The 26,768-nt window shown below is 37.2% G+C and overlaps 2 protein-coding genes across 3 annotated transcripts in view; one reads left to right on the forward strand and one right to left on the reverse strand.

Annotated features, from left to right (window-relative positions):
* Nucleotides 1–23,945, forward strand: LOC139961303 (histone lysine demethylase PHF8-like). Of its 2 annotated transcripts, XR_011790803.1 has the most exons (21): nucleotides 1–162; nucleotides 2,014–2,099; nucleotides 2,961–3,019; nucleotides 3,720–3,939; nucleotides 4,685–4,826; nucleotides 5,482–5,680; nucleotides 6,282–6,444; nucleotides 7,383–7,470; nucleotides 8,044–8,150; nucleotides 9,063–9,160; nucleotides 9,786–9,872; nucleotides 10,832–10,999; nucleotides 11,859–11,992; nucleotides 12,994–13,160; nucleotides 13,747–13,877; nucleotides 14,793–14,896; nucleotides 15,887–16,098; nucleotides 16,631–16,842; nucleotides 17,351–17,543; nucleotides 18,500–21,830; nucleotides 21,869–23,945. XR_011790803.1 is itself a non-coding variant. In XM_071960429.1 (20 exons), exons 1-20 carry the CDS (start codon nucleotides 65–67, stop codon nucleotides 18,586–18,588), a joined length of 2,757 nt encoding a protein of 918 aa, XP_071816530.1. In that variant the 5' UTR covers nucleotides 1–64; the 3' UTR covers nucleotides 18,589–23,945. The 2 variants fall into 2 exon arrangements, 1 of the variants encoding a protein (XP_071816530.1); XM_071960429.1 differs by having other exon boundaries at nucleotides 18,500–23,945.
* Nucleotides 23,919–26,768, reverse strand: part of LOC139961304 (COMM domain-containing protein 7-like) — a 6,116-nt gene continuing 3,266 nt past the window's right edge. The window contains exons 6-9 of the mRNA XM_071960430.1: nucleotides 26,064–26,154; nucleotides 25,495–25,544; nucleotides 25,058–25,109; nucleotides 23,919–24,239 (exon numbers count right to left, since the gene is read on the reverse strand). Coding sequence (XP_071816531.1) covers nucleotides 24,163–24,239; nucleotides 25,058–25,109; nucleotides 25,495–25,544; nucleotides 26,064–26,154 — 270 coding nt within the window. The 3' untranslated portion in view covers nucleotides 23,919–24,162. The remainder of the gene's footprint in view (nucleotides 24,240–25,057; nucleotides 25,110–25,494; nucleotides 25,545–26,063; nucleotides 26,155–26,768) is intronic.

The raw sequence follows: 26,768 nt of genomic DNA on the forward strand, positions 1-26,768 counted from the left end.
GTTTGATTTGACGAAATGCGTATACTAGCTGTTTTATTTACTAACTCGGAGTCCGAACTTCGAAATGGATTCAGAGACTCTTTATTGTATTTGCAAGCAACACTACGATCCCTCCAGGTTTATGATAGAATGTGACCTGTGTAAGGATTGGTTTCACGGAAAGTATGTTACTTTTCATAATTTTTTATTAAGACTTCTTTTTGTTTTTCTGTCTTTTGCATAAACAAGGCCGCCACTATGCCATAGTACAACGACTAGCCTATCGTATACACGCAAAAAGAAATTTAAGCTTAGGCTTTTAGTTCAGCATATTAATGTAGTGGAGTGTAAGCTAACTCGTTAGTGTGTGATGAATAACATAGAGGACTAGTAACGCGAAATGCTGAATTCATGTTCGGTCTAAATCACAGACGAAAAGAAAGGAATACAAACAAAAGAAGATGAAGCAAAGACTAGGCCTATAGCATTTCCTGTCAGTTTGATCAAAAGTGTCAATACAAGCCAATACGCAAAAGGCTAGGAAATAAATAAATAGCTGAAGTTAAGTTAGAACAGGATGAAACTGTAAAACTAAAAGCTTCCAATGTTACTGTTAGGCTAACTGGTGATGAAAGGCCTAAAACAAATTACAGACTTTACATTTTCACTTGTAAGCAAAGAAACTGACACTCTTTTATGTGATTGAAATCATTAAGACTTATCAAACATCAAATTCAAACACCAATTGAATGAAAATACTGTAGGTGAAATACTGTGATTAAGTAAGACAATAGCAGGATCAGCAATGTGAAATCTTTTGCTCCTTACTAATAGAAGGTAGTGATGTAGTTCTGCCATTATTGCATATTCTGCCAAATGCACTGGCTATACAATTTTGCACATCTCAGTGATTTCATTTGTCAAAATTTATTTCTGGATAAAATACACATTTTAGCAAGGAAATTTTTATCCAAAGAATTTTGGTCTAAATACTCATTTTTCTAATGGCAAAACATTGAATTACAATGCAAATAACAAATTCTTAGAATTTCTGGCCAGCCACAAAGAATATTTGGATTGACATTATAGCCAAGCAACTTTTTGGGCAATTTTCAACGGTCTACTTTGGTTGAATTGCTATGCATATCCCAAAACTGTAGTTACAATAGTGTACAAATATCCACAAGGTGTGTGCACATTTAATGAGAAGTAGCAATTGGTTGTTGTTCAAAATCACAACAAATGGGAAAGAAATACTCAAATCTTTGTAATGGTGCAAGATACGATAGACAGTGCAGATAACCATAGTATTCCAGGAATTCCAATCCAAGTGTGACGAGAGGAAGAAAAAATGACAGACCAAGGCCTATTACTATAGCTCCTACTATTATGTTAATTTGGCCAGCTGAGATACAGTAACGTTCAAGTTTTAGTGCATGCTAACTGTAACACAGTCTGCCTATGGTGTTCAGAAATGTAACTTTCACAAATTTATCAGTGCTGTCACATGTTAAACAAGAAACTGCTTTACTCTGATTTGATTACTAGAAACGTATGAATTTGTTTAACCATTTTAGCAGTGTTTAAAGTTTTTAAAGATCTTCTATTATAACTATATTAAGCTGTGTCTCAGTTTTCCTTTCATCGGATTTAGATTGAAATTTCAAGAATGATATCGGCGTATCTCGTTTTGTTTTTCATCTATTCTCCCTGATTTGTTGGCATTTTGACTGCAGAAGCAATTGATACTTCTCATTAGTAGTCCTTACATAAGTAGTACTTATTCAAAGTAGAATTTAAACCCTGGCCTAGGTATGTTGTATCCTGTATTATGGTAGATGTGCTACACATGGATACATATAACATACTGCACCAGTTTCTACAGGTACTGGGTGTACTTTGTACAGACTGGAATATTACTAATACAGTGAAGTCTTTTTGATTCTACTGTTAAGTTTGATCTGTAAATGCCACCTTTTTTGGTGGAGAAACTTTTCTCGCTAATAGTCTGCCTGACATCTCTTTCATCTATAGCTGTGTCAATGTCAGGGAAGATCAATCGGCTGATGTGGAAGAGTACCATTGTCCGACTTGTACAATGAAACATGGACCCCTAGTCCGTAAGTATAGAGCTTGTCTACTCTGTAACCTTACTAGGGAATAATTGATCCAGTATCACTATGCAAAATGCAATGCAAAATGCGGTGCAAAATGCGATGCAAAATGGTCAAATTGCTATACAAATCCAAAGATATATAGCAGTTTTTTTTACACAGGAACCATCGTATATTATAAGAGACAAAAAACCTTTCAAAACTGCTACACAAAATTTGAACACTAAAATTATACCCTGCTTACTGCAAATTGTGACGCCTTTCTCTTCTAGGTACAAATTACAAGACGACTTAACATGATAGTAATCAGCATTTATTTTTATGACACTTAAGCGGCCACAAATGTGGGAGAAACCCCCAAGGGCTTATGGATTACAACTTACATGTCGGGTGGATTCCAATTCAACGTTTTAACTCAAATTTGGAAAGTTTTCCAGTTAGAAAGTCATTTCAGATGGCAAACCGTAGAGTGCTCTTGGATGAAAAACCCACCTTACTATGACCCGGCCGGATTTCAAAACAGAACTTCCCCATTGCTAAGACTCATTGCTTCAAATGCCACAGCCTTAATCCACTCGGCCACATCACATACATTGTAACAGCAGCATTAATGATATAGAGTAACATTAATGCCAAGGGAAAAAAATCATGTTAACCTTAGGTGTCATTTTAATGTACTGGTTTTAAGCTGGTTTATTTTTTTGAAACATTTCTGTTTAAGTTTACGTTTCCTGTTCAGTTCTCACATGTCAGCGTAATTGAATCAAAGCAAAGTTGCTAACAAATATACAGTTGATGTTTATAGTACAAACTCTTTGTACTTACTGTAGAATAACCAAGATTACTTCTGTTTTCTGTTATCTCCAGTGAAGAAAAGAATAAATTTTCACAGGCACGACTACACAGAAGACTATGACGCAAACTCAGTAAGGAACTCTTGATAATATAATAATAATTAAATTATTTTAATGTAACATTTGTCATGCTAAAGTTACTTTATGTTTATGATAGTAACCATTTATAGTGATTCTCCTTAATGTACATGCTAGTGACGGCAGCCCTGGATGAAAAATACTTGAAAATCTTGTAACATTAATCTAGCAGACTCATTGAACAAACCCTTTCCATCCCATAAAGTAATTTGCCTCTTGTCATCTATGCACTTTTGATGTCACCCAGTTTATATTCATCAAGGCCAGACATTTCTAAAAGCAGTTTACATTTTCTTAGGCTCTAATGGGAATTTTGTGCTGTAAACTGAGTCAGCTTGGGGTGACAAGTCAACAACTACAATGCCACTACAACAAAGTTCTACCAGTCATGACAGATCCTTCCAAGATTGTTAACATATTGTAACCATTGTGGTAATAGGCTCACTGCTATTTGCCAAAAACTTTCCTTCATTACCATGTTGAAGTTAGCATACAACTATGTAAAGCTTTCATTTTCATATTTTCATTGATTGTGTTGTACTAGGAAAGTTGACCTCATCTGCTGATCTTGTGATACACACAATACCAGTATACTACTGCAGTCTTTGTCATACTTTCAAAGTTAGCACACAAAATCTTCTCATTAGATTACTTCAAAAATTTCAATAAAATGCAACTGTTCCTTTTCTTTCAGCCAGTACAATCGGGAACCCTTATCTTTATCAAGAATCTCAAGACGCGGTTTTTCCCCGATGGAGATGAGATCATCTTAAGAACAACAGGACATGACCTCAGCGAGAGATACTTGGAGAAGAAAGGATTTAAGGTGCCGATACTGGTGGAGAACAAAGAAGGGCTGGGGTTACTAGTCCCACCACCCACATTTACAGTCTCAGATGTTGAACAATATGTCGGTGAGAGAAACATTAAACCACTCACATGGTCAGACTGTCAGAAGATTGTCAAAAGCTATATTTGTTTTCATAATAGAGATTTTTTGCTCCCTTAATTGGTGACATAAGTATCTCGGACCTCGTCTAAAGTTGTTGACAGGATGTGGCTTTGTGAGGAAGGTTCTGCGGTATAGATACTCTAAACTTTAAAGATTATGTCGTCTTAATTTTTGATATTTTGTAGACCACTAAACAACACTGCTATCAGTCTGGACCTTCATTGTGATCTCATTGGGAGGTTGATCACTTTGTGGTCTCAATTGTTGATTACATAGTGACCTCTATTGCTGATCACATTCCAACCTCCACTGTTGATGACTTTATAACCTGTATTGAAGACCTCCACTGTTGATGACATTTGTACCTAAATTTTTGTGATCACATAGTGACCTCCATCGCTGACCAAACTATAACCTCTTGTGTTGATCACATTATAACCTCCATTGTTGATCATAATTTGACCTCTATTGTTGATTACATAGTGACCTCCATTTTTATCACATTATAACCTCCATTTTTGTGATCACATAGTGACCTTTATTGTTGATCACATTATAACCTCTATTGTTGATCACAGTTTGACCTCCATTGTTGTGATCACATAGTGACCTTCATTGTTGATCACATTATAACCTCCATTGTTGATCACAGTTTGACCTCCATTGTTGCTCACATTGTGACCTCCAAACATGTTTTTCGATGATAGGTTCCATGACAGAGATAGACGTGATCGATGTCTCTAGACAAGAGGAGTGTAAGATGCTGATGAGAGAGTGGGTGGAGTACTACAACAGTCCAAACAGAGACAAGGCCCTCAACGTCATCAGCCTAGAGTTTAGCAACACCAAGTATGTCTTTTGTTGCTAGATTCATAGCTTATCCTTAGTATCCCGAAGGTAGACCAATGAAATAATTTAAACATGATAAGTTCTGATGAAAGAGAAATGTACACCCCACTATGAGCTGCTGCAAGCGAGCTATATCCTTATTTGGAGTATGTTGACTATACCCCTACTTAACTTGGTTGTTGTGATTACAAGTGAACGGATGTCAACATATGGAGAACACTGCATATAAACATTGTTGGTAGATCTTACCTCATCTGACTGCAACACCACAGGAAAGTAAAATTGTAATAGTTTGACTAACCCTCTGAAATCCATCCCCATGCCATCCAAATCCCCTCCCCAGGGGCTGATCCAGGATTTGAAAAATGGTGGTTTTGGCCCCCGAGGTCGTTGAAGCTGACTCTGAGCCATATTTAGAATATACATTAGGGGAGTCTGGCTGTCCTCTGCACGAACGAATAACGAAATCTTTGACATGAAATGGCGAACTCTGAGCCATATATAGGATATATATTAAGTCTACTTTTAATCTTTGTGTGGGGTCGCAAAGGTCAATGAGGGTGCACACCCCTAGATCCACTCCTGCTCCCACTGGAGTTGTAGTCTAAATATCAGGTTATATAATTATTATTGGCATTTTTAATTTATCTCGCAGATTATCAAATCTTGTACAGGCACCTGCTATCGTAAGAAGAATAAGTTGGGTGGAGAATATGTGGCCAGAGGATCTGCCAGAAAATGCTGTATATGCCAAACCGCAAGTTTCCAAGTACTGTTTGATGGGTGTGAAGAACAGTTACACAGACTTTCATGTAGACTTTGGTGGCACATCTGTCTGGTATCATGTGCTCAGGGTAAAAGGGACCCTTCTCTGTAAGAAGGGCATCTTTTTTTCATTGAGAATTGAAAGTCATATAACGGGACAACAGAAAGAGTCAAAACATATCCCTCTCGAAAGACAATGTGAAAAGATCATTACCTTGCCTCTACCTCAAGATATCATTTTAGAAAAACACTATGAATAGAATCCTTTGCATATTGTTTATTTGGTGGTTTGTGAATGTCCTTAAGATGATTTCTTTTCTATCTTGGGGTGGAGGTTGATTTCTCTCAGAAGCAGAGATTATTAAAATATGAGCTTTAATACACTTTGTTCAACCTTGTTGTGAATTCTTGCATTTGTAAAGATGGATTCCAAAGACACATTGTCTCCTATGGTCAAATTTTCCCCTTTGAAGTATTATTTGCCTGCACCTCTGTTCACCGAACGTCTCATTTCATCACTAATTTTATGAATATGCATAATTTATTTGAATTCTTGGTGAAACCGTAAACTCTTGTGATATTTGGGTCGTAGATATCCCTTAAAATGCCAATGTTTTCAAAATGCACGGAATTTGTCCGTTTTTTTTTTCTTTCTTTTTTTTCACTAAATTTGACAATTTCTTTCATCAGGGTGAAAAGGTGTTCTATCTAGTAAAGCCAACAGATCAAAATTTGAAATTGTATGAAGAATGGGCGTCCTCTCCTAAACAGTCGGAAATATTTCTTGGAAGTACAGTGGATGGTTGCTACAAGACTGTTGTCAAACAGGGACAAACATTATTTATTCCAACAGGTAATCCATTTTGATTAGGACTCTCTACAGACTCAATGTAATCAAAATTGTTTTCAGTCCAAAAATAATTCTTTCATGTGCCTCAGTCATGAATATCTATTTCCATCATTTTCCCCCCAATTTTTAATTTTTTTTTTTTTAAGAAACTTATTCCCAGTCCTAAATGCTAATTAAAACCGTACCCACATAGTATTATATATTGTGGTTTATAAGACTGATTCACATATTCAGTCCTGTTAAGAGTATATTCAGTCCTGTAAAGAGTACGTTCGTTACATTTATTCTGTGTGTTAGGCTAGGAGCTGAGGATCGCACTCTTCTGTGTTATGTAACCGACCAACTTGAGAAAATATTCTGATATAAATACTAAGATAGAGAGAATGAAAGAGAGAGCCACAAAGTTTGACAAATAATTAAAACCCAAATGTTCCTCCTTTTTTCTCTTTATGGAAATAAATGTTGGAAATATAAACATAATCCAAACTTGCACAATCACCAAAAAGCTTTCAACGATAGTGGGTACTTTAAGTTCAGACAGACAAGGTTACTGTGGGACTAAATCTTGTCTATCTAGTGGGAGGTCACACCTAGGTCACATCTGGTTTATTCATTCTGTCTGCTGTTCCGTTAATAAATGAAGCTGACAACCATTTACTCATTGGTTTAGTGTTGGTTTAATACATACATCAAAGTAAGTATCATATTCTGGCAGTTTGGTTGGGGTATAACCATGGTTCTAAAACTTGTTATAGCTTGTTACAAACTGTGTTCAATCTCTATAATGATACATGTAAGCTATATCCAAGGAGAAATCATGTTGTCAACTTCTTATGTAAACAGCACACCTGCGCATTATTGCACATGTAAAGAATGTTTGATTTTTTAAGAACAAGCTGCCGTATCTAACACTCAGTCATTGTGGTATTTCACTCGTGCAGGTTGGATTCATGCAGTTCTTACATCTGTGGATAGTTTAGTGTTTGGAGGAAATTTCTTGCACAGTTTTAACTCAGGTTTACAAATAAAGTGAGTATCCGATTTTGTAAACTCGGTTTGCATACAGTAGACTGAAGCAAAATTTCATTTGAGTGTGTTTCCTTGAAATGTGTTTTCAAGAAATAAATTATACCGTCATATTTTTATTCCAATCAACATATTTTTTTTGCGACTACTTTGAAATTCTAAAATACTGGGAATAGAAGAATAAATTAGGAAATGCAACTCTCAGTATATTTTTGGGCATTAGTTATGGTATTCCTAAATGTCAGAGGAAATATTTTTTATCTTTGAATCTTTTATTCTTCAATCCAACTAGACATCTCTGTGATAATAAAATGTTTATCATATTGCTTCTCTAACTGAATTAGCGTCAGATGAATGCACGCACGCACCCATCGTTAACATTGCCGGAGATAATTTAAAAACAAAGTAATACTAGAGGAAGATCGTTCTTCATTATCATATGCCTTGCAGGTGACTGTTTTAATTACAATAATCATTGTGAATTACCATATTATGATTTCATCGTTAGCAACAGACTCGTTGACATTTCTTTCAATAGCAGCTTCATATTGTACACAATGTTCTATTGTTTTATAGGGTGTACGATCTAGAAAAACGGTTGAAGACACCTCAGAGGTTCCAGTTTCCGTGGTTCGAGACAACAATCTGGTTTGCTGCCAAGCATCTGATACAGAGAATTAAGGGTAAGGGAAAAGAATTGCTTAGACATAGACATGAAGACCTGTGTCTTTTTGAAAAGGGGGCGACCATTACCCCTGCACCAAAGTTGGTTTTCTTGATTGGATTAAGGGCTAATGATCATGAATAAGTTGGTTTAACCATGAAAACCTGCCATTTTAATTGACTAGGAAATTTTTACACACTTCATCCTGTTGCGTGGCTGTTATTTATATCCAACGAATTATGGCATTTTTAGAAATATGCAGCAGCAGTTTGACATTTCCCCCTTGAAATGAGAGATCAATAGATTTGTCCCTTGATAAAAAACTTTTGTTACTTTTACCGTTTTCACTTTTGTTGCTTTTACCTTGCGATTGGCTCTGATGAGAGCAGAGGTATCAATTGTAGATTTATAGGTGGGAGTGAAGGGGGAAATGGTGGGGTAGTTTAAATTATGATAAGACTAGGTTGGAGTTTACCCAGAGGAGCTAATGGTTGATTTGATGACTGGGTGCAACTTAAAGATGTCTTGTGGAGATAGGAGTTGGTAATGTTTAGTATAAATATGCTGAGATAGAAAAAAGTAAGGGGAATACACCATATTCAAATTACCTGAGTCGTTATGCTGTTGAGAAATGCACATTTTCAACTCAATCTTAAATATTTGGGGCTGAACAGGGGAAGCAGAAAGGAAGTGGGATAGATGGAACATATTTAGATTTGCCTTGCAGAAAAGGAAACCCCAGCAATTATTTTTACTTTATATCATAGAGTTGCTTAAAAGTATTGCTAGCATAATATTTAAAGAAAATCATTTCCAATCTTTTTTCAAATCGAACAAGTAAGCACCTGGAGCTTTAACAAATACTTTTACTTATAGATTGTGTCTTTCAAGACACCTTTATTCTCCTTTTCTTATCTTTCTCACCTTTCAGAGGATAACGTTGATGAATCATCCAAGAGTATCTCATATCTACTGGACAGCACCAGGGTTATGGTCAACACTCTTAAATCTTGGACGAGTAGAAGAGAGGTCAGTACGTTTCTCCCTAATTTTGAAGCAGTTGACTGCATTTTCCATTAAAACTTCTCTTGCCATCAAATGTGCTTGAAACAGTAATGATATTGGTACTTTGTTGCATGAATATCAAAAGTGGGACTTAAATACCTCCCATGAAAGTCTGAAAGAATCTGAGACAGATCTTTAGGGTAGGTTTAAGGGACTTAAAGTTAGTTTAAAACAGTATATTAAATATTATATATTCCATACGGTTTTCTGCTAGCTGTTATTTTCATGAATATTAAAAAAAGAGATGGTTAAAATGTGACATCATCTATTACTTCCCAAGGTAAGTTTAAAATGCATATTCTGAACCTACCAAGCTATGAGGCCAGATATACCAGTTTAGGGATACATGTAATTTCTAAGAAAACTGGTACAGTACCTCAATCATTATAATTATTGGCAGTTTTGTGATATTTGTCATGAAATAGAATATTTGAAAGTAGGAGGTGAATAATTTTCTTACTTCAAGACAATCCTTTTTTTTTGTCCTGTGATAGCTGTTATGTGATAATGCTATGCCTACCCTGTTATTTCTCTGTTCATTAAGATTGTTAAAAACAATAAAGTCATTTCGTTGTTCATTTTGTTTCAGTTGAGACACCACCTGGCAGAAATACCGGACAGTATTAACTACACTAAGCTGATCAGGGACCTAAACAGGGAAATGAAAGCACTAGAGGTTAGTCTCACAGTCACCCACATATAATTAAATGGGTGGATTTTAATGTAGTTTGGACATGAAGTGTTATGGTCAAGTCCACAGTGATTAGTGCTGAGTCTACACTAAGCTGATCAGGGACCTAAACAGGGAAATGAAAGCACTAGAGGTAAGTCTCACAGTCACCCACATATAATTAAATGGGTGGATCTTAATGTAGTTTGGACCTGAGTTGTTATGGTCAAGTCCACATTGTTCAGTGCTGAGACTTTACTGGCAAACATCCAAGCCTGAGCAAGTTAATCCTCTCTAAGTTCACCATAAGGCATTGACCGAGTCCCACAACATGCAGGATGCATGAATAGACAGTAATAATTGGTCTATGGTTTGCACTGTGTTTGGGGCAGTTGGAGGGGAGGGGTTTGGGTGTGGGGGGGTGGGGGGTGATGGTTGAAATGTGCATTTCAGAGTTGTTGTGTGCTGCTGATTTCCAAACCTCCTTCACACATTGCATTGGTTTGCATTTTGCTTTTCTCTCTATTGTTCTGGAAATATTTTCTATCTAACATAACCTAACAGCTACAGAGGTTGACCTTTTCTCAAGTTATAACCATGATTTCTTCATACTCGTTTAAATGTTGCCTGCTTCTTTAAGTGCTTTAAGATGTCCTCAACTATCAGTCATATACTCCATATCCTATGATATTTGTCTGTCATATTAAAGGGATTCATTTTTATTTCAAACATTGAAATCTTTTAAACCTCTGTTCTCGACTTTACATCGAGAACCTTTTGCGTACTACAATTATGCATATCTTAGTCCATCAGAGTTCATCGGATGCCAAATGAAATGTGATATTGTGACAATCTCTCTTAGCTAACAGACTCAGCGACTGGGTGGGTGAACCCCGGTCAGAAACCAGACTGGATTTCTATGATTGCAAAATGTGCATTCCTTGTGACATTTTAAATTTCTTCAGAAACTGCAGGCCAAAAAGAAAGGGAAGAAGAAAAATCGAAATAAAGCGATCGACGACGAGATCCTGGAAGAGTACGAAATTCAACCGGTCAAGGTCGAGACCAAAGTCAAGTCCAAGAAGCTGACCCATCTCATGCCGGCACAAATCCTTAGTCCATCATTAAAAAATGTAAGTCTGAATATCTGACATCCTCCTCCTTGTTTTTTTCCTCTGGCCTTTTTTTTTTTTTTTTATCTCTGCTGATTTTAGTTTTTGATGACATACTAGAACATATTTATTTTTGTTACGGGAGCACAAAAAAGCGGTTATTATCTATTTGACATGTGTACACGAAAACATGATGTAAAACATTGTTTTTTGTAAGATATTTTCAAGTTGCTTTCATTTATGAGATTAAAGAAGAATGCCGCATATGTGATGTCTTTGTCTGTTTCCATGGAAATATTTATAAGCAGAAAATGTTTTGTTAGTGTCATGTTTCAGTATTAAAGGCAGAAAGTTAATATCTCAAGAATGTTTGTTACAGTAGAAAACAAATCAAGTTTCAGCCAAATATTATAGGCCCAGTCTGATTTGTATATAATAAGTAGGGCGGAAGTTGCGTTTGCTTTTTCTACAACTGATGAGGCCAGGGGTGCAACCACTTTTTTTGTAATGGAGGGGGGAGGGGGGGAGGTGGGGCTGAGATGTTATGAAATGGAGGGTACTTAACTTTTGAAACAATGTTGAAGAATGTTGGGACTGTTTAAGTTTTACCACATCTACATGTTAAATATAAGTGTACTGTACACCAGGATTTCTTGGAATATTCCGTGTGCCGGTGCATACCCCCCCCCGGAGTATATGTGGTTGTGTCCCTGGGGTGAGGCTACTAGCTTATTGCACCATATTAGTCCAATTAAAAAAATTCCTAGGATTCCTACGTAGCAGTGCTTCACTGACTGGAGTAAACCTGGTACATGGTTTTGCTATTTTTTTTATATAATGGATGCACTTTGACAGGTTTGGTTTCTTTAATGTTTTCCAGAGTCCTTACAGAGCAGAAGCTCAGAACAAAAGTGCTGGCAGAAAGTCAGCCCCGAATAAAGGGGATCTCAAGGCTGCTACCGCTGCCTCAGACAAAAAGTTTAAATTAGTTCTTTCCAACGGCAAAGTTATCAGGTGAGGAAAGTAGCGTTGGAAGGAAGTCGGTTACATTAGCTCTGTATCTTCCGTTGAGTGTCAGACTAAACTCATGTGTGGATAGCCTGTGAATCATGTGTGGATAGCCTAGTTGTGAATCATGTGTGGATAGCCTGTTCATCATGTGTGGATAGCCTAGCTGTGAATCATGTGTGGATAGCCTGTGCATCATGTGTGGATAGCCTAGTTGTGAATCATGTGTGGATAGCCTGTGAATCACGTGTGGATAGCCTAGCTGTGAATCATGTGTGGATAGCCTGTGAATCATGTGTGGATAGCCTGTGAATCATGTGTGGATAGCCTTTGAATCATGTGTGGATAGCCTGTGAATCATGTGTGGATAGCCTGTGAATCATGTGTGGATAGCCTGTGAATCATGTTTGGATAGCCTAGCTGTGAATCATGTGTGGATAGCCTGTGAATCATGTGTGGAAAGCCTGTGAATCATGTGTGGATAGACTAGCTGTGAATCATGTGTGGATAGCCTGTGAATCATGTGTGGATAGCCTGTGAATCATGTGTGGATAGACTAGCTGTGAATCATGTGTGGAAAGCCTGTGAATCATGTGTGGAAAGCCTGTGAATCATGTGTGGATAGACTAGCTGTGAATCATGTGTGGATAGCCTGTGAATCATGTGTGGATAGCCTGTGAATCATGTGTGGATAGCCTAGTTGTGAATCATGTGTGGATAGCCTAGTTGTGAATCATGTGTGGATAGCCTAGTTGTGAATCATGTGTGGATAGCCTAGTTGTGAATCATGTGTGGATATCCTATTTGTGAATCATGTGTGGATAGCCTAGCTGTGAATCATGTGTGGATAGCCTGTGAATCATGTGTTATATATATGTGGGACTTTGGACCATTTTTGTGATGTAATGCTGGATGAAATATTCCCTGAGAATGGTTGAAAAGTCTTAACATTAGAAGTTGTCACAATGTAATAGTAACTGCATTTTAAATATTCCTTTGATCTCTAGTAAAACTGGTTCAGTGGTTGCATCGAAAGGAGGCTTCCAACCTCTCGTTGCTGGCTTAGGAGAGGAGGAGATCGTCGTCGACGATGTCTCTGAGGAGAGCAAGATGAAGACGGCAGCTGAGATGCTTGCAGGATCATCTTCTGGCCCTCTCAAGCTCAAATTGTCTTGTAAGCCATCCCTTAAAGCAGTGTCTTTTCAATAGAGAAATGTCTAAAATTTCGGATTCTAAGTGTCCAAACATTCCGTTTATAGACTAGTTGTATTTGAGGACTTTGTTATTTCATTTACTAAAAGTAGTAACATGTGTTTTAAATATAAAAAAAAAAAAAATTCACAATAGAAATTTCAAATTTGTTCCTCTCAGTAGTGGGCTGACAGCTGTGAGACTTTGCCATACAATATTTTTATCCTTAATTAATATCCCACTTTTCACATGACTCATTTAAGTATTAATTAGTGCAGTGCACCCAAAACAGCTGCAGTTAGGAGATTATTAGCCTCAAGAGGTAATGAAGATGACATTGATCGTCAACCCCAATTCTTATATGCAAAGAATGCTAGGTGAGGTACATTTGCTATTACAGCAGAATTTCTCAAGATTTTAAAACATCTTTCCTCTCATATCTAACATCTGACATCACAGTTGCCATTCAGTAATGGTTGTTCGTGAAAGCGGTCGTAACAATATTAATCGAAGTAATACTTTTGGATTTAGGTAATCATTTTATGGCAGAAATCTTCATGTTTTTACAGTCAATGGTAAATCATCAAATCAGGGTCCAGCTTCTTCTTCTTCTAAAGCCGTTCACAAAGGGAGTTTGACGAACGTCTCCGGCGGCTTTGATTCGGACGAGGATGTCATGCCTTCGGACAGAAGTCCAACCGTAAGAATTTATACAATATCCAAAACTATGTAGAATATGTTACAGTTAGAGTGTCGGCCATCAGGATGGTCAAGCCTGCCTATAGAAAAACAGTCCTCCTCAAATTCACTCGAGCATCAATAATTGTTACTTGATAGCATACACTTCCCCAAGTACTGCCATAAGGATTCATCCTTGAGCAAACCTAATTAATTGACCAGCCACCGGTATGATTGTAAACACAACACTGATGGCTAGCACCAGTTTCCTGTGTGTGAAGACAAGTTTAGCTAGACCACTGAAATAGTACACTGTGTGTATAATCATGAATTTGTGCAGAGGAGCGTTCAGCATGGCTAGCATTACCAACTCGGGTAGTTATTCAATCTCCCCTGTTTTTGGTCCCAGGTGGTTTTTGCTATAAGCAGGGAAGATTGTAATGATTTTGATCCCAGTAGGATCTTCTTCCCATGCAGATTGATAACCAGCTGTCCTGCTGGGATCGAAACACCAGTCCCGCTGACATTGATATATTTACCTAGATGAAGACTTGTTTTAGCAAATGTTATTTGATTTTATAGGAATATGTAAGCAAAAATATATTTTATATATGGGAAATAAAATATAAAATGTAAGAGGTTGTGACATTGTTATTGTAAGTTGGATCTCTATTTTAGATATAAGTATTTTCTTTCATTATCTGAAGTCTATGTTTTCTCTTCCCTTCAATTAGCAGTGTTGATGAACTCTTACAAGTCAGTACCTTATTCAGGTCTGAAGTTTAGGATGTTTGTTGGCAAGGAAGGGGGGGGGAGGGGCGGGGAGGGGAGGAGAGGTGTGCCATTATGTAGAAGGGATTAAAATTTCTGCCCTCTTACAGATCTTTTTTTCTAGTTCATTTCATAAGATTTGATGGATGATTGTTTTCTTTGATAGAATCCTACTTTTAGTAATGTCGATGCCCTCCTACAGGCCAGTAAGTTGGACGGTGCTGCTCCATTGCCACACATCAGTGTAGCTGATATCGAGGCTGAACTCAAGTAAGTCGATGTATAAAGGATGTCTTTAGTGGAAAATGTTTTCAATGTTTGATGGCAAACTTTCAAAAGGAATATCAGTACAGGCTGATCTTTTTTCTGTCTTTTCCAGTTTTTTTTTTCAGTTCTACGTTAGTCGTTGTGAAATAACACTTTAAGCTTTAGTGTCAGGTTAGTCAAAGTGACTGGACTGCCAAGTCTAACACAGAGACCATTCTTAAAGGTTCCATATTGCATTTATCTGGAATATTTAGCATTCCATTGTCACTTACATTCATTTATATATCAGCAACTTGTGATTGATGAAAGAGAGATTACTGTGATATAATTTTTACTTGGCGAACCCTAATGAACGAGTAATTAGCATTTCCGTAAAATAGTAAAAACAATCATGTTGCTTTTTATCTATGTACTCTTCTCTATCTATGTACTCTATCTATGTAATCTAGATATCTGTGTACTCTATCTATGTATGTACTCTATCTAAGTATGTACTCTATCTATGTATGTACTCTATCTATGTATGTACTCTATCTATGTATGTACTCTATCTATGTATGTACTCTATCTATCTATGTACTCTATCTATCTATGTACTCTATCTATGTACTCTTCCATATGTATGCAATTACTATTTGTCTCTAACTTTGGTTACTAGGCTAAGATAATGCATAAAATATAACATTTTTTCATAAAAACACCTACATGTTAAGAAGCAAGAAGACCATATGTGCCCTCCCCCCCCCTCTTGTTGCTTAATGTTAAATCCATGAATTACTTCCCTGCATTGCTTTGAACCTGTTCACTCACAGAACAACATAAAAAGTTTTGGAAAATAGCAACTGTGTGTAATAATTTTTTTTTTTAAAAACATTGAAAATGAATATTTAATTTAACAAAAGGTGTATTATGAATACTGGTCTAAAGTGTGTTATGTAAAATATATTATTTACACTATGGTGGTAATAAATTTTCATTGGAATTGTTTTAAAGGCAGCAGCCAGCATCCCCAGGGACCCAAGATGCCATCCAGGGTATGTTAGCCATAGCGCAACCTCAGAAGACGACATTGAACAAATCAGACGAGGAGAACATGTCCGAGGGAGAAGGGAGAAAGTCGAGGAGAGTACGGAAGAGGAAATATTTAGACGATTTCGATGAGGGAGATGAAGATATGAGGAATTGCTTCCAGGATGCAAAATATGGTAAGTAAGAGAGTGGAGTAAAAGTCTGTAGTTTTATGTAGTGGATTTTTTATGTCCTTACTTTAGCTGTTACAGTTGTTTCTACAACTCAGGTCAGTGGATTTAATTGAACCATGTGTCCATGCTAGCCAATTAGTTTTATGTAAATGTTGTACCCTGCATAGCAGGTCAAGCCAACCTTTAAATACCACCATGTGCATGCCTTAACATCATTTTCTTGCCCACAACACTGTGCATCAAGGATCAATGATCAAGGAACACATCAAGGATCAAGTTCCCATTTTATCTTGGCTAAACTTGTGCAAAGTAAGCTCTGTTGAAGTTATCACGTACATGTGAAAAAGGAAAAATGTCATGTTTGTTTTATTTCCTTTCTTGTTTTCTGTAAATGTTATAGTGTCAAGTTATGAATTACACAGATTGACACCAGTCCCTTTCTTTGTTCAATCCTCTGCTCAATGTCTGTCCAGAAGAGGAGGATGATCTGGTACTTAACCTTCGATTCTCTGACGTTTTGTGTCTTATTCTTTAGTTTATCCCAGCTTGGATGACGACGAAGGCGATGCTCTGTCTCCCAAAAGTCGTCAAAAGTACACCAGGAGGGATCCGGGAGATATGCCCTGGAACCCCAAAGCCAAAGTAGTCATGCCGGTACCAAAGATGAATCGACCTCACCGGGAAGGAGTCAGGAAGGCTCATGTGGAGGAAGGACTCGCGGACGCCAAAGCAAGACTTGCCAATAAGGTATAGTGTGATACCCTCACGGCTTGAAAATTAATTTGATAAAGTTCCATGAAAGGTCGGGCAAAAAACGGCCGTTTAGCCTGGACAGGACTAAAAGGCCGATAAATACCACAGTGCAGTGGGATTTAATTAATTTGTTTACCTTTTCTGCTATAAGCTAAGCAGTTTGGATTTGATGTTTATATTTCAGAAAGGAGATGTGGCAATGTGGGTATTGGTGAATAATTTGATGCCAGGGCTGTTCATCAACTAGCCACGGGCAATATCCATAAATTTCAATGGTGTCTTTGAATGTTGTGCCTGTTTCATATCCTGTTTCATTATATAATTTAATATATTTTCTTAACGTGTGTTTAAATTTGCAGTCGCTAGTAGTCTGGGGAAATTGTATTCATTTCTTGTAAAGTTAATAACAGATCAGACATAATTCCTCTTACTCTTCCTCTTACTTCACTTTATAAATATGATGCCCGTAGTCGATCACATTTCCTCGCCATTTTTTTGGCAGCCCACTCCCAAGAGGCAGTACATCAGGAAAAAACCAATGCCAAAGAAGCCTTCAATAGAAGACATGCCCTCCACCAGCTCCCTGGCTCACTCACTGGGACCGTATGACTTCAAGTCTCAGTTCACTTCAACTTTAAACCAGAGTGCTCCCGCGACCGTTCTCTCGGCCATGAAACAGGAAGGGCTAGGAAAGCGTAAGGCTTCATTTCTGTTTTGTTTTTTCATGGCTCGGGGTAGATTAATGTTAAAGTGGAGGAGGAAGGCAGATTTATGCTTAAGTGGTGGGTGGATGGGTGGGGTGGGGTGCCTATGGGGATGCAGGGATGTGCCCAGGAATATTTGAGTGCCTGGCAGATTGTGCGGTAGTGTGATCCACACCCTGGGAGAGGGATCTCATGGGTGGGGTACCCCCTCCCCACTGGACAAATTTTGCACATGAAGTATGCTTAGGTGTTGCCATTTTTCCTATTCTGTGCCATGTATTTTCCCAGATTTTGGTTAAGGTAAAATTTGTTCAATTAATCATCAAAAAAGTGCTGGGCGGAAATGTTTAAAATACTGTTTGTGCTGGGCGGCATTCAGAACTGCTGGGCGCAGCCGCCCGGTGCCGCCCAGTGTGAGCACATCCCTGGGGATGTTTTACATGACTGTAAAAGCTCATACTCAAACCTCTTTGCTAGATGATGTAATCCCATCCTTATTAAAACTCTGTAAATGTCATATTATGAGAGATCTTTCCCATTATCTACAGACATGGTTGGGGTGTTGCCATTCCGGGGTAGGGATGGGATCAGTTTTAATCCTAAGGCAGTTTTTAAGACACAGATAAACTTAAAACAACCTTAAATTTAAAATACCCTATTTTGGTGTAGGGGAGAGAGGTGCCATCTAGCCTATTCACTCTCATGGAGTATGTGTACACATTATCACTTTTGGCTTATCTCCTTGATAATAACTGCTACAAAATTCTACACCCTTTCGGTTTGAAACTTGAATGCAGTGAAAACTGTTCCATAGATTAATAGCTATGAGATTAAAACAAGTGAACCATACCCCAAATGCACACACTATCCCCACATAGTGTTCCATGCTGCTATTAGAAACTATACATAGTGACATTAGCTGTTTCATGTCATTTTTAAACTTGCAGCTCGCAAGCCCAAGAAGGGCATGGCCACTGCCAAACAGAGACTTGGTAAAATCCTCAAGATACAGAAAGGAGGCAGGCTGCTGGTCTGATCGCTGGGAGGGTCTTTTCGTAGTCTCATCTCCTGACTCATGAAGGTAAATTGAGGGCCAATAGGAGGGTTGCAGTTAATCAGGAGTGGATGATGTAGTGGATTGCGAGGACCATCATACGCTCCACCAGAGTACATCTTTAACCAATATTTAGATCCTCTTGAGTCGTGTTAAATGTCAAGCATCAAAGATCTCATTGGTCGTCATCTGAGACCTCAGACGTTGAGAAAACTAGCCTGCGTTCACTGTCAGCGAAAAGTTTCCCAATCTGGTTGCAGGAAATTGAAGATCGCCACGATCGAAGCTGAAGCATTTGCTGAAACCCGGTGAGGATATTCATACAACGCAGTCTAGCGCTAGATGAACGGTGCATCGCTCCTGCTACTTCATCAGTGAAACTACTAGGCCTCTAAACTGAACTTACTGGTAATGGTATGTGTAAAGTAACTTAATGACATCAGTATTTTCTGTGTCTCACTGTAACAGACTGCCCCCCCCCCTCTCGGGTAGATGAAGCCTGAAGGTAGAATTCTACTTCTGAGAGTCTAATCTGAACTATTGAGCATCAACTTGCAGGATCTCATTCTAAAGAGGTCATCGCAATGAATTTACAAGGTGTTTTTGGTGTTTACAAGGAATTTACATGCTTCTGGGACTTCATCGGGGTAAACATGAGGAGGGGGTGATGGCGTGAGGGGTGATGGGGTGAGGAGGGGGTGATGGCGACCAGGTCCTTGCACTTTCTACCACCCAAAATAATTAAGCTGCAAATGCTACTAAAACATTGGTTTCTGGTATTTTCGATTGTGGAAGAATAACATCTTGTCAACTTCTGAGAAAACCATCCAAATAAACGAATGCCCAGAAATCAGCTATGTTTTTGTAGTCAAGGATCAAAGGCTAGACAATGTTTCTGGTTGAGCCGAGTATGAATTCATCAGCTAAAATTTACAAACAGATTCTTTGGATTAGGATACAAATGCTGAATTAAGAGCAAAATGCTGTTGGATTCGATCCTTTAAAGTGGTGTCAGTATTCGGTCATCTCGATTGGATATAGAGGATGTATAAAGTAAAGATAGTAAAAACTCAGGAAAATGTACAAAAGATATTTCGTAGCCTTCCAATGTTCCCTCATGAAAAAGGGACGTTTAGTGACTTACAAGAATAACATAGGTTTGCTCAGCATACATATCTCTGTCATTGTAGTTGTTCATTTAGTACAGTTACTAAAAACAAACAGTTAATAATTTTGTTTATTCATTTCGTTCACATTGTACATGGAAACAGCATAACCATATTAAACTTTCCGCTTCCATATTGTGCTAAATAACGAACAGGCTTGCAAAGTTAATGATGTTCAGAAAGTAATCAAAGTTTATGATGGGTCATCGTGTGAAAAATTACGTAATACAGAGTGACATTAATTGGTAGTCGTAGATATATCTAAAAATAATCTGTCTGGCAGTTCTAACAATGAGAGACTCGCTTTTTGTTTATCTACAGGGGTAAGGTATTTGCACAAATTCAGCATTGCCCTCATGGAAAATATACAACAACAAAAATAGTTTATTTTTCCAAGTGTTGCAACATTACATAAAAGTTATTGCTACACAAGATTTCACTGCAAGTAACAGATTTCTCATACAAAAGAATTTATTTTGAATCTCCACATTCTTTCAACATAATTCATTCAGTTATTTTCCTATGTGGTTGTTTTACAGTATTTAAATTTTTTTTTATGTAGTGCTTTGTTTTTTTCTCCCTTTCTTTCTGGACTTTGGGTATTGGTTAATATGACATGTATGTGTTAAGTAATTTTAAATGTCTTTCTCTACTGGCCATTATCACATAGCAAAGGTAACTTTTTGCTCTTAAGCCACCAAATTCTGTACAAAAAGTACACGGATCTTTGATGGATATTTAATAGGTGCAGATTTAATTTGGGAATGGTCAAATCAACCCAACCACCATCTGATCTAGTGATTTAAGGCAACCATCTGTGACCTTAGGGTCACGACCAAAATGTCTGGGCGTTAAAGGATCACAAGAACGTTTCAGACACGACAGAAAAAAAGTGTTGCAACTAATCTTAAAGTCGAGGTTAAAGCTTTAGGTTGGACATGGGGTCTTAGAATTCCATCATCGATTCTTCAAGCTAGTATCGATGTACTCGAGGCAAGGAAACAGAGCCAAGCATCAAACAGAGCCAAGCATCAAACAGAGCCAAGCATCGTGTAAGTAACCATAAGTAACCAGTCACATTGAAAGGATAAATTTGACTGAAATAAGGAGGGATGGGGGTGGCACTGATGAAGAACGATGGGTTGTGGCCAAACTAAAAAAAATTGGCAAGATAGTGTCATTAAAAAGTTGCAGGAACCATCAATCTAAAGAAATTTGATTGACAAATTATCTTACTGTTCATAATGTTTTACATACATTACTATCTGTTGCTATTGTTGGGCAATTCAATTTAATCATGGAAGGAAAATGCTTAGTCAGTATTGACCTTTGAAGGTGGTTTTTGCTTGTTTGTGCTATATAAATTACTAGTGGGTGGTGGGGGCTCTGTTGGCACATTTGGATTTCACCTTTGTATTACCAGTGCTGTCTGTTTTTTCCTGCCCCTTGTTACATCGAGTTGAGGGATTATCAGATAATCTAAGCATGTTTTTATTTTTATTTTTTACATCAGTTTGTTTGGTATTGCATAATTCTCAAATACTGAAATATAGACCAGTAGTACTAAAAATTGATGGAAAAAAAATTGATTTGCAAATTTTTAGGCTCTAAATTATTTTGAGAAAGTTGACATGTTCTCCTACTTCTGTTTTTATTTGTTTTAGATGTAAATATTGTACATTAAACCATGAAAATTAAAAGATGTGTCTCTAGGTCAACAGTAATTAAAAATAGATTATTAATCACTGGGGTAGGGAGGAAGCCATCCGGTGCGATTATTAATCACCTGGGGTAGGGAGGAAGCCGTTTGGTGTGATTTTGAATCACCAGGGTAGGGAGGAAGCCCTGCGGTGTGATTATTAATCACTGAGGTATAGAGGAAGTCGTTCCCTGTGATTATATTAATCACCAGGGTACAATAGGTAGGAAGCTGTTCGGTGTGATTATTAATAACGGGGGGTGGGGAGGAAACCGTTAGGTGTGATTATTAACCACCAGGGTAGGGAGGAAACCGTTAGGTGTGATTATTAATCACCTGGGTAGGGAGGAAACTGTTAGGTGTGATTATTAACCACCAGGGTAGAGGAAACCGTTAGGTGTGATTATTAATCACCAGGGTAGGGAGGAAGCCAATCTGTGTGATTATTAATCACCAGGGTAGGAAGGAAGCCCTTCGGTGTAATTATTTATCACCTGGGGCAGGCAGGAAGCCCTTGGGTGCGATTATTAATCACCAGGGTAGGGAGGAAGCCAATCGGTGTGATTATTAATCACTGAGGTAGGGAGGAAGCCGTTCCGTGTGATTATTAATCATGAGGGTAGGGAGGAAGCCGTTCCGTGTGATTATTAATCACTGGGGGTAGGGAGGAAGCCGTTCGGTGTGATGTACATTGAAAGGTATTCAAGATGCAATAGAAAGAGAAGGTTATGTATATTCTACTTGTACATATTGTAAATGACTTATTTTCAGAGTGAAACGGGGTAGAGTTCAATAAATATCAGACTAATCGAAATCTATTTTTGGTTTTCTTATCACAATTGTCATATTTTGATGTTATATTGTTGTTGTCCATAATATTGAAGCAAATCAAAGGTCTCTCTAGAGTTTTTTTCTCTCCATGTGAAACATCATTTTATGCCAAACTTGCCCTATATACTGGTATTTATTATTCTTAACAGTTCAAGGAAACATGGTATCTAGAAGACATACTCATTGTCAACAAAATCACACAAAAAATGATGGAAATCAACACATTTGCTGGGTTTTGAAAAACACAAATGTTTTAAAGTTATTTTCAAAAGTTCTTAACAGTACCTGTTTTTCTTTAACAGAAAATGTTCCTTATTTTCTTTAATCCATTAATAACCTCTAATTAAAAACAGTATCTCTTCTTTTGGATATTTCATGGTCTCTGTCACAATGTCAGAAAGTTCTTACCCACTGCAGATGAAAACATCTCATGCATGGGAGAATTCTGTCAAAATGCAGATATAACTGTTACTGCGAAATTTGGAAGACTATAAAGTAAAACTTGAGAAAAGTTAAGGTTAAGAGACATCCTTTAAAAGTCACTGCCTTTAAAACTGAATATAAAAGACAAACAAGATCAAAAATCATCTTATATACTTCATATGTTATCCCTAATTATGATATGAAAAATGGCAAGATTTCACATTCCTGACTTGAATATTTTTGACCTAAGTTTTCTTTAGAAGGAATAAAGTCATCATTTGCTGACATCAAATTTTTACTTCTTCTTTCTTCAAAACATCTATCTCTGTTAATAAGTTCCATAAAGTTGAGGCAAAGTGTCACATTTAGTTCAGAGATGCATAACTGACTCTCTCTGTTTACCTTAATTTTTTTCGTGTTTTATAGTACAAGTGCATGTTAAGTCCTTATAATTTTGTTCATGTACAATACAGTTAACTCCAAGTCAGATGAAATTGTTGCAGTTAATTTCTTCTCTTGAACAACATGATAGAGGTTTCTCAAAAATGTTCTGTAAATGCATATAAAATATATATAATAGTAAAACCCTACTTTAAGGGTGGCTAGTTGCATTTGTGATAAGAAGCTTTTATTATGATTCATAGTTTTCTTAGTTTGTGTGTCCTTTTACTATGAGAGGTTATTATTAGCCAGTTGTAAAAGATTTTAATAGATAGTACTTCAATTGTGATATTAATCAGCTCTGTTCACAAGGAATTAAAGTAAAATTCATAGAAACAGATTGAGTGACCTCTGTCATGCAAAGCTTTCACAAGCTTACAGTTTCACTTACATTGATCCATCAATGTTGGAAAATATTAAATTTATCAAGCAAACGTTAAAGAAAAAGAGGTAATTTGAAAGTGGTCACAGAAGCCTCAGCTTCAGAATAGCATAGGGACATCACCCAGAAATGGCTGCTATTATTGGCATGGTTTAACCGATGCCTGCAAAGACATGAGATGCATCCCATGAAATTAATCAAAGGTTTCCTTAGCATTTTTGGTTGTCCCAAATGCAACTAGCTCCTATACAACTCAAAACAAGCCATATTACACTAGAGGCTGAATCTAATAAACATAGCTCCTAGCTAAACAGGCAGTTTAGATCAAACCTCTAGTGAACTATATCAAACTCAGGGGTGGTGTGATGTGGGGGGGGGGAGATTTAATACAGACAGACACTAACATTTGACACAAAGCTCTGAATCAAAGTTGTATTATAACTGACCTTAAATAAAAAAACACATGATTTGAGATAAAATATTAAAACATTTAAACTGACTATGTTGATTTAATTCATATCTAGAAGTGTAAACAGGCCCTTTTTAAGATAAGAGAATAATTGTGGAAAAACAATATCAAAAAAAATATTCAATGAGCACTGGAATGGCAGTAATCAGCTGAAGTGTTCTAAGGATGACTTGGCCCTTTCCATCTCATGAAGAAATGAGTAAAACTCTGGAAGGGATAATTCTAAAAGAAAATTGGGAAAAGGAGAAGAAAACAAAAATACAAAATCAAAGAATATAAAGCACATGGAATTATGCCAGAAGCTAAAAGCAAACCAAAATGTGGTTGTTTCTTATAGAATAAGTTTGAAGAAGACTAAAAGAAGACTATATGGAACACACATGAAACACCCTCTGATACTAAAGACCTAATTACGAATGAAACGTCAGGCCCTCTTTTCATGCTATTATACACATAACCTACTACAAAAAGAGGCAGTTTTATTAGCCAAGATGTATTATCAACAGCATCCTGTCTTTGAGGAAAATAAAAGACACAATTTTTCAACAAAATTTCAACCGGTAAATATGTCACTTCCATGGATTCAGAGCAGCATAAACTCCTAACAAAGTAAATGACAGGGGTAATACACATATGTACTATAAGAAATTGAGCCAGAGATATCATATCAATTGATTAAGCAAATTAATATGAATTTAACCTCAAAGTACCTTATCATCACGGTTGGGCTTAAATGTATCGATATATCTGACAAAGAAATGCATTTCCATGAACAAGGGAATGCATTTAACCTTCACAATTATCCTTCACAAAGAAAGACTAATTTCCTATGGATATATCCTAGCATGGATGTCATTGATTTGGAGCATTTCAACATGTATATACCATAGAATCAACTAAATTCACATGAGGGTTGCCAGCACAAACGAGAGTTTTCTCAGACAGTAGGGGTGGATGTTCCAAATAGAGAAGGTTTCTAACACAAATGTGAGTTTTCTCAGAGAGTAAGGGTTCATGACCCTTATAAAGAAAACACTCACCCATGTACACATTTTCTGTTTTGCTGCCACCTTTGTTTACCACAAGTTTCATCTGTTGAAGGAATTATTAAAAGCAAAGCAAATAAAGTAGGTAATATACAAACATTGTATTCTTACAGGTAGACATGCTTGGTTGTGAAATGTTCACTTGAGTGTCAAGAGCCTTCTAATCACAGGTACCGTTAGTTGGGTAATTCCAAGAAATAGTAGTCATCTAGACACTCAAAGGGGAGGGGGGGGGGGGGAGATTGTAGACTGCCTAAGAACAATGGGTTGGGGAACTTTGAAGATTCATTCCACACAGGCAATAATAGTTCTCAATCATGACAGGAATATGACTTCTTAATCAACAAAATGCATCAAACACAGGACACAGGTACTACCTCCTAAAGTCTACACCAGGGGACGGACCTCCATGAACTTCATTATCGACTTACCTGGATAAATGTATTTCCAACAGTATTCAGCTCACTGCTTGCTGCTGTCACTGTAAAAACAGATAGTTACAAAATCTTTTGAAACATTACCTAGAGACACACATGGACAAAAAAGGGCAACATAATAACTAACACATAATAACTATACTGTAAAGTTTGTCACAATGTGAATTTTGTCACAATGTCCTCTAAGGTTTTACAATAACGCCGGTAACTAGCTTTGTGTGGATCAAAGTCAGACATGGAATCTGGGTTCACTTGAATTTGGACAACTAAAGAAGCGACTGAATGCATGAATACAGTCAATGCAGACTGGAAAACAGTAAACAGCTTGGTACTGTGGTAAACTCTACACGTGTAGTATATTTCACACAAGTAGTTTACTGCAGTAGCAGCTGAAATTCTATCAAACTCACTTACAGCAAAATAACTCTACATTGGACATAACAAAAATATCCTACCAAATACACTTAAACATTTCGGCTATCTGGATTGTTGTTGAGGAAGGGAGTAAAAACGTTTACTTTAATATTAGAGAGAATCATTAATATTGACAGATAAAAATTTACCTCCAAATTTCCATTCCATGTCAATCAGTTTGTTGATGACCAATGTCTGTCCGGCTGCTACACGACTCAAAGCTATCAGGTTTGTCTGCCACTGAACAAAAAACAGGGAGAGAATATGTGTTCTCATACATTTGAAAGTGAGAAGGCTTTAAATATAGGTTAAAGGGTGTGAAGACTCGCGCAAAAAGAACTAATCTGACCTAGTTTCGAATGAGGTGTAACAGAAGTGTTAGACACCACCATCGATCTCAAAAAATACACACACAGCTTGCTACCGTCGGTAATAAGACACTTGTGTACAGTCAATACATACAGCTGCGGTCAATACCCACAGCACAGTGTACATATAATAGCAGCGATGGACATCTCAGGTCTAGATAAAAGATAACAAGGGAATCACATTTCATTACTGTCTGCATTTTGTAGCGACAAGAGAAAAACTTTACTTGCAAGCAACGGAAAGTTAACTTTTTAAAGATGGCGGCACGCTGTTTGGGGCGAGTCTTCAATGCCTTTAAGTGTAAAGGTGGAAAATGTCTCAAAGGATTTTAACCTTCCATACATGTATGTATAAACCAGATACAAAATGTTTCTCTGTTTATGATCAAGAATTTCAATCGCAGTTCAAATCACTCCGACTGAAAAATATTCTGGTTTAAAACTTTATTGATTAGTGGCACGGAAAATTGAGCATTGAACATTTTT

This window comes from Apostichopus japonicus, chromosome 20 (genome assembly GCF_037975245.1).
Source record: "Apostichopus japonicus isolate 1M-3 chromosome 20, ASM3797524v1, whole genome shotgun sequence".
Taxonomy (NCBI): Eukaryota; Metazoa; Echinodermata; class Holothuroidea; order Aspidochirotida; family Stichopodidae; genus Apostichopus; species Apostichopus japonicus.

Excerpts from the sequence above, each read along its gene's own strand:
- LOC139961303 (XM_071960429.1), top strand. The coding sequence starts at position 65 with ATGGATTCAGAGACTCTTTATTGTATTTGCAAGCAACACTACGATCCC. Across the intron at positions 3,020-3,719 it reads AAGACTATGACGCAAACTCA|CCAGTACAATCGGGAACCCT; the intron begins GTAAGGAACTCT and ends CTTTTCTTTCAG. Across the intron at positions 6,445-7,382 it reads AACATTATTTATTCCAACAG|GTTGGATTCATGCAGTTCTT; the intron begins GTAATCCATTTT and ends TCACTCGTGCAG.